General features: G+C 41.4%; 1 protein-coding gene across 1 annotated transcript; it reads left to right on the top strand.

The window, feature by feature from the left end:
* Positions 1-1581: 1581 nt before the first annotated feature.
* On the top strand, positions 1582-17509 carry LOC134498716 (acetylserotonin O-methyltransferase-like). Its single transcript, XM_063304946.1, has 9 exons — positions 1582-1769; positions 2638-2768; positions 4950-5124; positions 5843-5972; positions 8008-8076; positions 11735-11853; positions 15772-15912; positions 16100-16222; positions 17185-17509. Exons 2-9 carry the CDS (start codon positions 2697-2699, stop codon positions 17391-17393), a joined length of 1038 nt encoding a protein of 345 aa, XP_063161016.1. The 5' UTR covers positions 1582-1769; positions 2638-2696; the 3' UTR covers positions 17394-17509.
* Positions 17510-17605: the final 96 nt, after the last annotated feature.

Below are 17605 nucleotides of genomic sequence, written 5' to 3'. Positions count from 1 at the left end.
TCCCTAATAAATTAGAATTCATTTAAGTAACCTCTTGTGAGTCTGAGTGTTTGGGGTAGGCAACCATTGCAGTTGTCAATTTCATTCTTTGCAACATTGTATCTTTCCTATCTGCTTTTGGAGTCGTTACTTTGTTGCCAGTGTCTGTTGCTCTCTTTTGTTAATCAGTTGCTTATCCCTTAATCCCTCGGCACCCCTTTCCTTGTATTGTTATGTGAGTCGTTGCGCTGTCATAATCATCGCAACGGTGATCATGACATATATCTAATTTAAAGTTTTGCGTAATTGTGTAGCTTGATAAAAATATTTGGCCACCAGCTATGTGAGTGCAGAATCAGCATCCCTTAAAAAGAAATAAACGTAAAATCTATCAGTATGACCAATGAATTTAGAAATAATTGGGGAGATCAGAGCACGTCTTGGGGCATCATAAAAAGGACACCGTATGAGGACATGGGCAAGAGTTTCTACCTCCCTGGATCCACAAGGGCAAAGCCTCTGTGAATAAGGAGTCCCAAGAAATCTTCCTGCCAGCACTGCTGAGGGGAGGGCATCAAAGTGAGCTTTGGAAAAGGCCCATCTATATTTGTTTAAGGAGAGATTGCAGTAGAGATACCCTGCAGTAGAGGGTTTGCGGCTATCTAGAACTTGACGATAGAATTCGGGAGCACTGGTAATACCATTTTGGTGACCCATGTCCCTAATTCTTCTTTTACTATTGATTAGGCCTTCTCCACAGTTAGTTGGCCTAAATATTCAGGAGAGAGGCCAAGACTGCAAAGCTCTTTTGTACAAGTACGATGCCAATGAGACTGGTAGCTGTCTGACAAGAGCAAAGGCATCAGGCCTATAGGATCGAACATACTTTTGAGTCCTGAAGTTAAAATCCTGCTCCAGGCCTGAGCCTTAATACTTGGCACGTTAGCTTTGAGCCTCAAAACTGCATTGGGGCTGCATTTTGGGGTACCAAACAAAGACCTAAGGAGATTTGATTGGATAAGCCCTTAGGTTTGTGTATGGGCCATGTTGTAACCTGTATAGTAGTTGGGCAACTGTTTTGGCCATAAACAGTTTAATTGCTCCTGGGATATAATTTGCCTCCTGTTGCCTATAAAATTTTATTATTGCCTGTGAGCTGTTTTTCTAACAGCTGGCAAATGAGATGAGAGTGAAAGAAGAAACAGCATTTTCCTCATCAAGTCATGGGACGTGAACCAAGGTTTATTTATTTATTGCTCAAATTTGCTCAAATTTAGCCACCGCCCATCTCCCCCAAAAGAGGGTTAAATCAGCCCGGTCACAAATACAAATTCTGATCATACAGAGCTATCAGAGGGAAGAAGAAACTAAACATAATTGATAAAGGAGAAAATGCAAGGGAGATCCTAGATGGAGGACACCTTGGAAGCCAGAGAGCTGTTGTGCTGTGGTTCTTTTTGCATTGAAAACCAAAGTTTTCCTGGGGGGAAATGATCTTTGGGGCCTGAGGGCACTATCCATTCCTACCTCTGCAGTGAAGAGCTGGCAGGATCAGAACTGGTTTGGCACATCAGGTAGGCAGCACCTGGGGACGTCCCTGCGCTCTGCAGATACATACCCACTCTCTGCCTTCTCTTCCTTTGCTTGAAATGGAGGTTTACCCTGAGTATCTCATGAAACAATCACTTGAGAGACTGACTTGTAACCTCTCCTTCTCAGCTGTCGTATAGAGAAGACTTCAGCCACTAAACTCAGAACTTCCCGTCTGTGAACCACGGGCTGTGCTATCTGTAAGAGACTACTAATCTCAGATTTTCTCTCCACTTTTTCTCATCTTTTCCTTTGTACAGAATTACACCAGCTTTGCCGAGGAAAATGTATAGTATCTACAGCTTTAAAATTAGACTCTGTAAAAGTCAGGAAAAAAAGGAGGTTGGAAAAAGCAGGTCATAAATAGGGGTATTCTATTTATATAACTGAATGATTTCTACATTTCCCCCGTCTTGATTAGTATAGCTAAGCTAATATATAATTTGAAAAATAGGTCTGAATTTTTTTAAAAAATTACTAAGTAGTAAATCTTGTAGATTTTCTGCAGTGTGTACATATATTAATTATTGCAATAATAGTATATTAATATTCAAAGTCTTGGGCACAACATCTTTTAAATCCTGCATTAGACCTTAAGGTTCTATCTTTAAACATTTGTTCTGAAACTAGGTGGTTGGTGTCATGCCCTTCTCAATGCCCCCCTTCTCTATTTCCTAATAACTCTCTAAATGTAAGTATTAACATTTTCTAATTCTCTGAAATTCACTGTCCCATATCTTTCTCAAAGAAACTTAATTTTTTTCTTTTACAATCTACTCCCCACTTTTCATATTCTAGAATATGTTTCTCCTTATTGTTCACCCGGACTTAACCTTCATTCTGCATATTTTCCTGAAACAAAAAAGCCGGTTCTTCTCTTTCTGTCTTCTGTCCACTTCTGTCTTCTAATGCCAGGGCAGCTACATGTACTCAGGAGCCTTTGCTGAGGGACTTTTCAAAACCTTCTAAGTGTGCCCTTGTTTTTTCTTTAATAACGCTCTTTAAAATCCACCATTTTCCCTGGAACAAATTCTTAAGGGCACCTATGTTTTGCGATTTTACACTCAGAAATAACAAGTGATCCGGCTGAAGAAGTGTCCTCTTGGGTCTGAGAGAAGCCAAGAACAATGAGTTCCCCAGAAGAAATTGAAAATATTCAAAGATTGTTCCAGTACCAGCATTCGTTTGTAACTTTCAAGGTAAGGTGGGTAAGGCATGGAAATACTAAATTGTAAAACTGAAACTACGAAAGACCTTCCGTTTCTCAGCTTCTTAATTATTCTGAAAACAATAGAATCATCACAGCTTACGTTGTAATGAAACGGTCAGCCACTGAATGGCCACAAGATCCCTTGCTGTGTCTTCTGAGCAGACGTGCTACATTGGACATCAGTAGGTTACTTTCCTGGTTCAAATATGTTCTTCTTTCATCATATGAGTCTTGGAAAAAAAACATGCTGCAAGAAATATATATGTGCTGATTGAGATGCTGAAATCTGAAAGCAAATTTGTCCCATTTGGGGAGTGGGATTTTTGTGTCTTTTTTCCCTTCCTTGACCAAAAAGTGAGAAATCGACAGGTTGCAGAAAGCGGCTCTCATTTCCAAAAGTGTGTATGTGGAAGTGTGTTACTAAGCTCCCCAGACAAATAAGCTAAGGAAAACTGCTATCCATGTGCTGCACTTAGTCACTCTGCTGTGACAAAGGATAGCTGGACAAAGGAATGGACTCATTGTCAAAATTCTATTGTTCTGGGTGCTCTTGTTGTTTCAAACTGAAACAAGAAATTTATGTTGACTTGAAGCATATAAGACTTCATTAACAACATATTGTTGTTGCCACTTAACTAGGAACACGTTTAATGCTGTTTCTTTTCTGCTTTCTATAACTTTCAAGGTAAGGTGGATAATGCTCGCAAATATTAAATCTTAACATTGAACCTACAAAAGCCTCTCAATTTCTCAGCTTCTCAATGGTTGTGAAAACAATAGAAGTCCCAACCTAATTTTATAATGAAATGGTCAGCTATGAAAAGACCACAAGATTCTTTGCTGTGTCTTCAGAGCAGACTTGCTTCACTGGACACCAAGAGGTTACTTTCCTTGTTCAAATACGCTCGTATCAGTACGAAATTAAAATGGGTCCAATTTCAGCTGACAAAAGTTTATTTGACCATGCTTTAGAAGTAGATCAATTCTTGAACAGTGTTTAATAATGTCTCTTGGCTTTTTGTTACCCAGATGATTAAAGCATCATATTCGGTACACAGCTTCCATGTCCGAGGACGACTGTTAACTTCTGGGAATAAATCACTTAGTTAATTTATTAAATTTAGTTAATATATCCCCTCCTTCATGTTTTTAGCACTAATGTCGCAACAAAATCTTGTTGCAACATGATCTCATATCTAATACTTTAGACTCTAGCATTTAACTCTTGAGACTTCCTTTTCATTTGCTAAATTGTGGTTGAATTTCTTTCAAGTAGCTTCAAATGCTGAATTTTGGGGTTTCAGCAATGTTTTCTATAGTAGAAGGCAGCTAGTACATTTCTTCTTCTATTGGTTTAATTACTTTTGGTCAAACATTAGCTAAGGTTTTCTTTTAACTCGGCAAACTGTTGTAGCCTGAAGAAAGAGGCAGAATCATTATCTTCTTTACGAGGTAAAATTTTGGTGCCACGATGGATTGCTCCTGTATTTTATGTAGGATCTGTTTGTTTTTTCTCAGCCAGGTAGGATCATATATTCTTTTCTTTAGCACTTTTTTCCCTCTGGGATATTCCCCCAACAGTAACAAACACATAAAAACAGTGGGTTTGCATCATGGTGGTGCAATGACGCATCTCTCTTTCTGTCCCCCCTTGTTCCCCACCAAGGATGCTGCTCTTTCTGACCATCTTCCCTTCCCAGTGCTTCAACGCATCAACAGACATGGTCCCTGCAGCCCTCAAGGCTGAAAGGTTTTTCTCCAGAAGTGTGGCCCCGAAAGGAAAAATCCTATTCCCTCAGATCTTGGAGAGGGACCAGCCATTTCACTCCGTGTGTGTGTGTGTGTGTGTGTAGGTTTGTCCCTAAACTGCAAGCTGTTCCCTCCACAAATAAGTTGAACCAAGCACAGCACTGAAGAAGAGAGGAATTTTAGTTGTTGTATGTGTGTTGCTGCCCTCAGTCATTCAAAATGGAGGGGATGAGGCTTCACAAAGGAGTGGATCTCTGCGCATGGCCTTTCTCCTCTTGCTCCAATAGCTGGCAGGGCTGCTTGCCATGTGTAGTCATGCAGGAATCCTCCTTCAGGAAGCCCCCCAGACCGATTCTGGGATCGCTGGGCGTGAGCTGAGAGGAACGCCACAGCCCTCAGCCTGCTCTCCCCTTCCTCCCAGGTCATTTCCACTGCCTCTGAGCTGGGCGTCTTTGACCTGCTGAGGGAGTCGGGGGAGCTGCTCTCCTCCACGGCTGTCGCTGAGCGCCTGGGCACCAGCCACACCGGGACGCAGAGGCTGATGGAGGCCTGTGTGGGGCTAAACCTCCTGACCCTGGAGTGGAAGGATGGCAAAGGTAATCCCAGGGGGAGTGGGAAGCAGCTGGAATGGCCACCCGCTATGGACCATAACAGCGGGCAATAAGTGGCTGCGCCTGTTGAGCCTGACAGAGCCCAAGAGGTTTCAGAGGGAGGCTGCCAGAAGTCCCAGGCCAGACAGGACAGTCTTGTGTGAGGTAATGGGGTGGTGGTGGTGGTGGTTCAAGTCCATTGTCCCCCATGGACACTGACTTTGAGACTTTGGGCCAGCCTACCTCACAGGATTGCCGTTGTGGGATTAAATGCAGGGGGAACATTAAGCAGCTTGTAGAAAGGTGGGAAAGTAGAAGAAGTTTTAGAGGTGAACTGGAGAACATACATGAACACAGCCACAAAGGAGAGCCCAGAGACAACCCACAGAGCTTTGGGTATAGTTAGCATCATGCTACATATTAACTGTAATTCGGTCAACTATACACATTTGTCAAGAAATACATTATTGTTTAAAAATGCATCTCCTGTACTGGCCAATGGGTGATTTTTTTTAAAAAAAAAGTTTTTTGGTTTAGGGATAATAAAAAATCTGCTTGCACCTGTTATTTATTCTTATATTTTTATTTTATTATGATACGCTTGATATAAATACAGCATAGTTTCTTTTTAAAGAAGTAGTTTAAAAAATATTGCAAGTATGACTGCAGTGAATTGAAAGGCAATTATATGCAATGAAACCAGTAATCTTTGTTTCTCTTTTAGATCTTTATGGAAATACAGACTTTACCAATCTCTACCTGGCCAAATCAAGTCCAAAGTCTCAGTTTTATTCCATCAAGTTCCAGTCTGACGTTTCGTATCCATCACTGCAATATTTGCCTGATGCGGTGAGGTAAAGAGGTCCAGTGGGTGGCCAGTAAAGTAAAGACAGAAAGGCAATGAAAGAGCATCTTAATACCAAAATTATTAGAGCCTTTTCCACAAGGAACTAAGGGTTTTTCACATTCAGGATATGGAATCTGTTATTCTCACACGTATTCACTTAGTTGCAATGGCACTGGATCATCATCACTGGACCGGCCTGCTCAGACCAAAGGATGTTCTTTCTTATTTTCCCTCTTTTATGAAAGTAAAGCAGTAGCACCATTTTCTGCCTTTCTGGATTGTTTTAGAGTCTCTCTTCTCCCATTTCAGAACATGGGATTTACTCTATTGCTCTAAGGTCCTACACAGGCACATCCATTACAACTTCCCCTTAGCTTTAATCAAATCTCAGTTAATTGATGTTAATTTTTCAATACCAGCAGTGGCAGAATCAGGTTGACTTTGACTGATCTTATAAAAACTATGGTGGGTTGGACTTGATTAGAAAACCTCAGAAGAGAATTGTTTCTCCATACCAATTTGTTTCTTATTGCCAAGAAAACCAAATGAATATCTCCATATAGTCATCCGGAGCCCAACTTGACTTAAGGAGTTTTTACCCTTCAATGGAACAGTTCAAGACAGTGACATTTTTTTTAATAAGGCAAGAATTTATTTATGTTTATTAAATTGGAATGCACTACATCATGTATGCCAAAGTGAAAACAGAACAGGAGTAAATGATGAACAGCCACTGCATTATTCCTTTCTTTTTTCCCTCTATTTTAACTGGTTCCACCATTAAACAGCACAGAGCACCTGCCATCAAAGCCTTGCACCAGAGAAACTGGAACAGAAACCCTAACCCTAACAATAATAAAAACAATCAAAGCAACCATTTATAGTTGTGCCATGGAGCCATTTCCATAAGATAAAGAACTGAAATTGAAGTTTATGACTGATAGGTAACTTTTTGTAAATAGGAAGAATTATTTACTTGTAGTGACAGTATAAGAGGTTTCTAATGGGATTTAACCATATTCATACACAGTGAAAATACTGATGTATTTTAATAATCTATTTATATAATTTTTTTAAAAAAAACTATTTGACATTTATCTAGATTGTCTATCCTGAATGCTATGCAAAGTCAATAATGTAATTATAGTTTACATCAAAACAGTAATTATTAGAAGATGTTGCCAATCCAAAAAACAAACAAACCTTTCAAAATTTGCTTATAGAATCAGCTTAGATCATAAGAGGCATATTTCAATTAAAGTAAAGCTAAAAGCAGCAACTGAGAAGACAAAACTCAAAGAATAATTTCTAAGCAATAAAAAGTAAAAGAGCAGAAATCAGGCTCTTTCACAGAAAACTTCTTTGTAGTGTTACAGGGTTCTTAAAGTATGACAATATTAACATGTTCCTTGTTACTGTATATCATTCCAGTCTACATCAGGTTGACCAACTACTAGAGTAACCACCCCTGTTCACAACACTGAAACTCTGCAATGAAAGGCAGCCAAGACTTTACTTAGGAACAGCTCTATTTCAGCTACTCTGTTCCACTGTAAATCCTAAGACAAAAAGATTTGGGGGGATTTTTTTCCTACAGATCCATCAATGGTGAATTCATAAGCATTGTGATTTGAGATTGTCCCTGAATCTTCGTTTAAACCAGTGCAGAGGGAAGTATTAGAAGAAAATTTTCAAAAAAAGGATTGGTAACTTGTAATTCATAGAAATGGCAGCAGTGTAGAAATGGGTTGGGGTTATTGCCTTCATCTGGGGGGTTTCTTCCACCAACCAACCTAATTTACCAGGCTGATAAATGTTTCTTGTACAACTTATTTCTTAGTACAGTAGAGATGCAGTGTGCACTGTACTGCACTGTACTTAAAAGAGTGAAGGAGAACTGGCTTAATAATGTAATCTTTAGAATAAATTTTGAACTGTGAAAATACTGCAAGACATTCAGGATCTACTTCTGTGCAGAAGAAAATCCCAGGATTATTGGCCTTATTCCTTTCTAACTTCCTTTTTTTTTTAATGTCTTTTAGGGAAGGGAAAAACCAGATTTCATCAATATATGGCACTCCCTCAAACAAGGTTTTTGAGACCATTTACAGGTAAAACTAATATTTTAAAGAGTGGACATTAATAGAATAATTGTTTCTTGGGCAACTAAAATATGAGTAATATTCACACTGTCAGTGTTTTCTCTCTCATATGTTCTTGACCCATCATCATCATCATCACCATATTGGAATAATTGACCTGGCATTTCTTTTTAATATGGAAAGGACGTGTCTGCAATTAGAGCTGCTGTATGATTCTGCTTTGTTTTGAGAACATTATAACATTGCCCACTGAAATGGCAGGACTGTTTTATGTATCACATACAGATTTTTCCAAACCCTGGTTGTTGTTGTTTATTCGTTCAGTCGCTTCCGACTCTTCGTGACTTGATGGACCAACCCACACCAGAGCTTCCTGTTGGTCGTCAACAGCCCCAGCTCCCCCAGGGACGGGTCCGTCACCTCTAGGATATCATCCATCCATCTTGCCCTTGGTCGGCCCCTCTTCCTTTTGCCCTCCACTCTCCCTAGCATCAGCATCTTCTCCAGGGTGTCCTGTCTTCTCATTATGTGGCCAAAGTATTTCAGTTTTGCCTTTAATATCATTCCCTCAAGTGAGCAGTCTGGCTTTATTTCCTGGAGGATGGACTGGTTTGATCTTCTTGCAGTCCAAGGCACTCTCAGAATTTTCCTCCAACACCACAGTTCAAAAGGATCGATCTTCCTTCTCTCAGCCTTCCTTATGGTCCAGCTCTCGCAGCCATATGTTACTACTGGGAAAACCATTGCTTTAACTATGCGGACCTTTGTGGTCAGTGTGATGTCTCTGCTCTTAACTATTTTATCGAGATTTGTCATTGCTCTTCTCCCAAGGATTAAGCATCTTCTGATTTCCTGACTGCAGTCAGCATCTGCAGTAATCTTTGCACCTAGAAATACCAAGTCTTTCACTGCTTCTACATGTTCTCCTTCTATTTGCCAGTTATCAATCAAGCTGGTTGCCATAATCTTGTTTTTTTTTTGAGGTTTAGCTGCAAGCCAGCTTTTGCACTTTCTTCTTTCACCTTCATCATAAGGCTCCCCAGTTCCTCTTCGCTTTCAGCCATCAAAGTGGTATCATCTGCATATCTGAGATTGTTAATGTTTCTTCCAGCGATTTTAACTCCAGCCTTGGATTCCGCAAGCCCAGCATGTTGCATGATGTGTTCTGCGTACAAGTTGAATAGATAGGGTGAGAGGATACAGCCCTGCCGTACTCCTTTCCCAATCTTAAACCAGTCCGTTGTTCCATGGTCTGTTCTTACTGTTGCTGCTTGGTCATTATACAGATTCTTCAGGAGGCATACAAGATGACTTGGTATCCCCATACCGCTAAGAACTTGCCACAATTTGTTATGGTCCACACAGTCAAAGGCTTTAGAATAGTCAATAAAACAGAAATAGATGTTTTTCTGAAACTCCCTGGCTTTTTCCATTATCCAGCGGACATTGGCAATTTGGTCCCGAGTTTCACTGCCTTTTCTAAACCCAGCTTGTGCATCTGGCAATTCTCGCTCCATGAATTGCTGAAGTCTACCTTGCAGGATCTTGAGCATTGCCTTACTGGCATGTGAAATGAGTGCCACTGTTCGATAGTTTGAACATTCTTTAGTGTTTCCCTTTTTTGGTATGGGGATATAAGTTGATTTTTTCTAATCTGATGGCCATTCCTGTGTTTTCCAAATTTGCTGGCATATAGCATGCATTACCTTGACAGCATCGTCTTGCAAGATTTTGAACAGTTCAGCTGGGATGCCGTCATCTCCTGCTGCCTTGTTATCAGCAATGCTTCTTAAGGCCCACTCAACCTCACTCTTCAGGATGTCTGGCTTTAGCTCAGTGACCACACTGTCAAAGCTATCCCCGATATTGTTATCCTTCCTATACAGGTCTTCCGTATATTCTTGCCACCTTTTCTTGATCTCTTCTTCTTCTGTTAGGTCCTTGCCATCTTTGTTTTTGATCATACCCATTTTGGCCTGGAATTTACTTCCGAAGTTTCTAATTTTCTGGAAGAGGTCCTTTGTCCTTTCTATTCTATTATCTTCTTCCACTCCCATGCATTGCTTGTTTAAAAATAATTCCTTATCTCTTCTGGCTAACCTCTGGAATTTTGCATTTAATTGGGCATATCTCCCCCTATCACTGTTGCCTTTTGCTTTCCTTCTTTCCTGGGCTACTTCTAGTGTCTCAGCAGACAGCCACTTTGCCTTCTTGGTTTTCTCTTTCTTTGGGATGTATTTTGTTGCCGCCTCCTGAACAATGTTGCGAACTTCTGTCCATAGTTCTTCTGGGACCCTATCTACTAAGTCCAGTCCCTCAAATCGATTCTTCTCCACTGCATATTCCTTAGGAATATTAGTGAGCTCATATCTAGCTAATCTGTGGGTCTTCCCTAATCTCTTTAGTCTGATCCTAAATTGTGCAAGAAGAAGTTCGTGATCTGAACTACAGTCAGCTCCAGGTCTTGTTTTTACCGACTGTATAGATGTCCGCCACCTTTGGCTGCAAAGGATGTAGTCAATCTGATTTCGGTGTTGTCCATCTGATGAAGTCCATGTATAAAGCCATCTCTTAGGTTGTTGGAAGAGAGTGTTTGTTATGCAGAGTGAGTTGTCTTGACAAAATTCTATCAGCCTATGTCCTGCTTCGTTTTGTTCACCCAGGCCATGCTTACCTGTAATTCCAGGTGTCATTTGACTGCCCACCTTAGCATTCCAGTCTCCCGTGATGAAAATAACATCTCTTTTAGGCGTGTTGTCCAGTAGGTGCTGCAGATCCTCATAGAGCTGCTCTACTTCAGCTTCTTCAGCATCTGTGGTTGGGGCGTATATTTGGATCACTGTGATGTTAGATGGCTTGCCCTGAATTTGAATTGAGATCATTCTATCGTTTTTTGGATTGTATCCAAGCACTGCTTTAGCCACTTTACTATTAATTATGAAGGCTACTCCATTTCTTCTGTGGTCCTCTTGTCCACAGTAGTAGATCTGGTGGTCATTTGAAGTGAAGTGGCCCATTCCAGTCCATTTCAGTTCACTGACGCCCAAAATGTCTATCTTTAATCTTGACATCTCACCAATAACCACATCCAATTTGCCCTGGCTCATAGATCTTACATTCCAGGTTCCAGTGCTGTGTTGATCCTTAGATTGCATTCGCCGTTCACCACCAGCACCGTTGGCCGCTAGCCGTCCTTTCGGCTTTGAGCTAGCTGCATCATCACATCTGGGGCTAGTTGAGCTCATCCTCTGTTCCTTCCCAGTAGCATTTTGACCATCTTCTGCCCTGGGGGTCTCATCTTCCGATGGTATACCGACATATCTCTGGTTGTACTGATCCATTTAGTTTTCACAGCAAGAATACTGGGGTGGGTTGCCATTACCTTCCCCAGGGATCACATTTAGTCTGACCTCTCTGTCATGACCTTCCCGTCTTGGGTGGCCCTTCACGGTTTAGCTCATGGCATCATTGAGGTGCTCAAGCTCCGGCACCACGGCAAGGTAATGATCCTTTGCTGAAGAAACCCTGCTTAGCATCATTTAAATGATGCTGAAAAAACAAATTCCTGTCATTCAAACAGGAACAGATATGTAACGACAACAACAATATCACAGGCTATAAAGTTCTATTAGAAATATTTATTCACTTGGGTTTATTTGAATTCTAGATCAAAGGAAGAGATGCAAACTTTCTCCAATTTCATGAACGAGATCTGGCCTGTACTAGGAAGAGAAGTGCTCTCTGCTTTTGACCTGTCCCAGTTCCCACTCATTTACGATCTGGGTGGTAAGTACTGATTGAGTTTTTTAAATGTTAATAAAATACATACCCACCAGTGGATTTACAGTCAGTAATGTCTTCTGCCCAATCTGCATCTGTAAAACACACTAGTCTAGGATTATCAGTGGCTGGTAGCTTTAGTTTCAGGTGTATAGTGCCCTTTAGGTACCTTCCCACCTGCTTAACACCAGTCCAGTCTGTCTGTGTGGGTGTGCTAGTTTTTCTGCATAGAACATTTACTGCAGCTGCTATGTCTGGCCTAGTGGTAGTGGCTAGATACAATAGCTTACCTATGGCACTTTTATAGCCATTGTTCTCAGGTAGAAGTTCACTAGGTTCCTGTTGCCTGTGGAAACCTGTTTCCATTGGCATTGGCATAGGATTGGCATTTTCCAGTCCTAAACTCTCCAACAGTTCTAGGATCTTTTTCTTCTGGATTAGAAGAAAGCTTCCAACTTCTTCTTTTTCAATCTGTATCCCCAAGTAGTAGCTGGCATTGCCCAGATGCTTGACTTCTACTTCTTTGTTCTGCATGTACAGTTCTTCCTAACTCTCTCCATGTAGAAATGCAGTCTTTACATCTAGGTGTTCAACACTCATGTTCCTGGAAGCTGCTAGACTTAGGAGCATTCTGATTGTGGTATGTTTTACAACAGGAGCAAAACTTTCATTGTAATCAAGTCCATACTTTTGTGAATAGCTTTTTGCGACTAGTCTAGCTTTGTATCTTTGTACTTCTCCATTTTCATCTTGTTTGGCTTTGAAAACCTATTTGCATCCTATGGCTTTCTTGCTTGTCGGTAGTTTTGTCAAAGTCCATGTGTTCTTCTTGTGCAGAGCCCCTAGCTCTTCTTGGGCTGCTTTCTTCCAATTGCTTGCTTCATCTGGTGGCATTTGCTGCACTTCATTCCACAATGCAGGTTCTTTTGGTAACAACAACCTTGTGAGGTAGGTGAGTCTCTCGGCTGGAACTCCTTTGTTGGGTCGTGATGAGCATATTGGAGTAGGTTCAGGAGTGGCACTTGGTGGTTCAACCCCTTCTGCATCATCAGCCTCGTCATCTGACTCTGGTAGAGTTTCTGCCTGGGCTTCTATCTCCCTCTGGGTCAGTGTGGTGGTTGTGTCTTCAAATGTTGGCATTTATCATGGTTGCTTATTTCAAGATCTCTTACCATGCCTTCAGTTTTCATTCTAAAAATTGAGTTAAAATCACGGTGCGCAGAACATCTGTGCCAGGTGGTAGCACTGTTGTCCTCCTTTTGCTGCTGACAGGTGAGGCTGACATCTGCTGGCGGTTGTTCACAGTGCACCCAAACTGTTTTGAAAGCCTATAACATAAATTGTCATGTTCACTGTTTCAGTGTATCTTAAACATCATAATGTTTCCCATGCCATGGCGCTGACCCGTGTTTCTGTTTGGGAGGGAGCTGCTCTGAAACTTTGTACCAAGCTCTGTATGTGGAATCAGGAGAATGGAATGTGTCTGGGTTATCTTGCCTGTTCAAGGACGAAGTGTTACATGATCATTTGTTCCAAGGTGTTTTAGTTTATTTGGATGATGTTTTGATTTATACTGAAACCGAGGAGGAACATGAACGTCTCCTTAGGCAGGTGTTAAGCAAGCTTAGGGATGCCGAGCTCTATGCTAAACTTTCCAATTGTGAGTTCCACAAGACACAACTTGACTATTTGGGCTACCGAGTGTCCAACTGAGGTATAGAAATGGATCCAGCTAAAATCCAGGTGATTCTAACTTGGGAACGTCCCCGTACCCAGAGGCAATTACAAAGTTTTCTAGGATTCAGTAATTTCTACAGGCAATTCATCCCGGGGTTTGCTGAAATTGCCCTACCTCTCACTGATTTGCTCCGTACTAAGGGTTTGGGTGAAACACGCAAAGTTAAGAACCCTGGGGCAGTCTTAAATTGGACAAATGAGTGCCAAACTGCGTTTGACAAACTTGAACTTCTTTTCACCGCTGAAGCCATTCTGCAGCATCCTGACCCTGACCGACCCTTTGTGGTCCAGGTGGATGCCTCTGACTCTTCCATTGGGGCTATTTTATTATGAAGGGACTCTGAGAACCATCTAAAACCTTGTGCCTATTTGTCTAGAAAATTTTCTGAGACAGAACACCGTTGGCATGTTTGGGAAAAGGATGCATTCGCAGTTAAGGTGGCTTTGGAAGCCTGGCAGCATCTCCTCGAAAGTGCTAAATGCCCTTTCGAGGTTTGGACTGATCACAGAAATTTGGAAGCCCTTCGCACACCCCGTCGTCTCAGCCCTAAGGAGATTCGTTGGGCTCAGTTTTTTAGTTGCTTTAACTTTCAGTTCAAATATATACCAGGTCGGAAAAACTTTTTGGCTGATGTGCTTTTGCGCTTACCTCAAAATCACGATCAGGTAGCTGATGTGTTTGATACTGTACTAACAAAACCGCAATTAGGCTTGGCTGCAGTCACTCGCAGCCAAACCCATGCACAATCACTCTCACCGCCAGTGCAGCCAGGGAAGCAGAAAGTGCAAGTTCCTAGTCAATTATAAAAGGACTTTCTCTCCAGGCAGTGCAATCTGATACTTGGTTGCAAACTCACAGAGTTTCTTTTGATGACAGTCTCACTTGGGTGGAACACCGCCTCTGTACTGGTCTGTACTGGGCCCATAACCCTTGATGGATTTTTAAAATGTTAATAAAAGAACTCCAGGCAGCTAACAGCAATCTTGCAGAGTAGAAGCGTGAACCAAAAAAAAAAGAACTTGCACATCAAGCTTAATTAAATTCAGAAATAAATTCAGTCTTCACACAGCAGTTAGAGGTAGCTTACTTTTATTCAGTAGATCTGGATACAGGTAGGTTCATAGTAGAAAGCACTTCATCAGCACTGGTTCTTGGACTTTCTATGTGGAATAGAAAGTCTGTGTCCAAGCAAGATGGTAGGGGAAGGGCTGCAAGCCTGCGGTCCTCCTGCTTGCATGTCTGCTCACAAGGTAATGGAGACTGTGAAATCTCCAAGCCCAAGATGGAGGAGGAAGAGGAAATCAGGTGACCCATGTGACTTCCCACAAGCACAATAGAGACACACCTATCAGATAAGCTCTCTTACTATGCTTGTGAGACAATGCTGAGTTGACCCCTGACAATTCCAACAAGTACCACAGGTGCTTTGCCATCTTGCTTTACGTATTGGGCCAATGGGCTGGATGAATTCTTAGTTTCTCTTACAAATCCTTTAATCTGCAATTGGAAAAGTAGAAATCCTTAGTAGGTCAAAACCACTTGGGGATGTCTATAGCAGACTTTGACAAATACCTCCATTTTAAAATGATAATTAACTGATCACTCTGACCTAATATTACAATCAGCGGAGAAATTGGCAGAGGTTGTTTGAAAAGGAGTGACAGTTCTGGAAGAAAGCAATCTTCCCCTGCCTTTTTCCATGATAGCCGAGGATGTGAAGAAACTGAAATCAGAGGATAGCAGGCTGAGAAATAAAGGACCCTAAAACTGGATTTTCCTGGGAAGCATTTTGGGGATGCAAGAGGCCGTGATGGAAGATGATATGGGACTTGGTGCCCATTGAGATGTTCAGTGTGCTTTTCCATTTAATCTGCCTCAAATGCCAATGTTTTTGCATTCATCCAAAGGAAATCTCAGAGCTCGGAGCATGGAAGGACCATATGAAGGCTGAGAAAAAAAAATCCTCAATCTTGGTTTTCTTTCCCTGTTAGTAGTTCTTTTCCATTAGATGAAGAGCATAGCAAATTTGAAAGACGTTTGCCTCATCTTTGGAATTATTGGATTCCAATTAATCTGATGTGCAGCTGTACAAAAAACTATGGGGGTGAGAGTTCTGGGGGGGAAAGCAAGACATGCACAAGGTTTTGTTTCGCAGTTATTTAATTACATTTCGTTCTTTCTTTAAGGAAACACGGGTGGCTTAGCTAAGGAATTAATTTCACTCTACCCGAAATGTACTGTGACAATTTTTGACCTCCCTGAAGTAGTGGAAGCATCAAAGAAACATAATTTGGTTTCAGAAGAATCCCAGATCACTTTCCATGCAGGTAAAAGAGGATGTGCTGCAATATTCCATATGGGTTTTGCTCGTGTCTTGCCAAGCACAAGACGCATTAGCAGGGAGATGGGCAGACTGGGTTACAAATGTCTGGTTTTGAAAGGAAGAACATAGTATTGTGTTGGAACTATCTGGAAGACATGATGCTTAAAGAGATTTTACTTATTTTTTTGTAGGTGATTTTTTTAAAGATCCCATTCCTGAAGCAGACCTGTGCATTTTGGCCAGGATTCTGCATGATTGGACGGATGAGAAATGTTTGCAGCTGCTAAGCAAAGTGTACCAGGCCTGCAAACCTGGTAGGTGTTGTTTCATCCCAGAAAGCTGAACCTGCTAGGGACCTGGCGAAGTTCATACTTGGCTCAGATTTTGAACCCCTCTAATCTAGGTCAGTTTCATATTCACCATCCAGCTTTCCTGGGCCTTGAACGAGCGTCTTGCGATAACTAATTCAGCCACAGTGCTGGACAGGTTGTGGTGCCAGAATGATTCTAGCTGCTATCTCTGCTCTATAACCCAACGGGCCTGTGTTGTGCAGCTCTGGTTCATTTGTATTTTAGTGGCTGTGCTACAAAAGGTGTAACTAATAGGACCCTTCACTGTATCCCTGGGACACTTTGTCAGCCCAGCGGCTGGCAACAGTCCTTGCTCACTACTAAATAGTAGTATATGTATACTACCTATGGAAACCATTGCACTTCATTAGGCCTTCAGAAAATGTTTTTGCTATGGCAGTGAATTGGCAATGACGGTAACAAGATGGTAGTCTAAAGACTGGTTTTAAAGGTTCAGGACATTAATTCACACAGGGTTGCAGTCTACCCTCAGCCATGGAAGCTCACTGGGTGACTCTGGGCCAGTCACATCCCAAGATTGGAGCACTGTAAGCAAACTGTCTGCCAGTGAAAAATCAAGCTCAGATAATTCCTGCAACCAAACACCCCAACCCCGATCTACAAATATTCTCTACCGTCACTTTCTCTTTTCTCAGCCTAACTTATGAGGCTGCTGCTGTGGGGACAAATGTGAGGAGGGAGTGCCTTGCACACTGCCTGGGGCTCTGGAAGAAAGGTGGAATAACAACAACAACAATATATTGGTCTGTGTTGACCACTGGCAGGAATGAATGTATCATATTTGAAAGAAGGATTCAAAAAATAAATTGGGATATGTTCAAAATATTATGTAATGTTCATTAGGCTGTTGAAATAAGTCATAGTATTTTCTCATCTCTAAATCACTGAAATATATTTTGAAACAGGTGGTGGCGTCTTAATAATAGAAATGCTTCTTGATGAAAACAGAAGAGGGCCTTCCACAGCCCACAACTTCTCCCTAAAAATGTTGCTCTTCACTGAAGGGAAAGAACGAACAGCAGCCGAGTTAAATGTGCTCCTCCGCAAAGCTGGTTTCCAAGAAATGGAGTTAAAGAAAGGGGCCATCTTCGATATTATTCTAGGAAGAAAATAATGTTGCCCCTGTTTCATTATTGTTTAATGTCTAAGAGGAAGTTGCAGTTATCAATCTCTTGATCTGGTGATTACAGATATATTCTATTCTTCCAAAGTCCACAGAATATCTAGCCGATCCTTTTCTTCTCACAAATTTGTTCACCATAACTAGGGCTACCAGATCATGGCTGCAAAAATCCTGACAACTAAAAATCCTGGGCAACAAAAAGA

Source organism: Candoia aspera, chromosome 5 (assembly GCF_035149785.1).
Source record: "Candoia aspera isolate rCanAsp1 chromosome 5, rCanAsp1.hap2, whole genome shotgun sequence".
Classification (NCBI taxonomy): domain Eukaryota; kingdom Metazoa; phylum Chordata; class Lepidosauria; order Squamata; family Boidae; genus Candoia; species Candoia aspera.
Note: the sequence above shows the minus strand (reverse complement) of the source record. Positions and strands in the feature narration are given on the sequence as shown.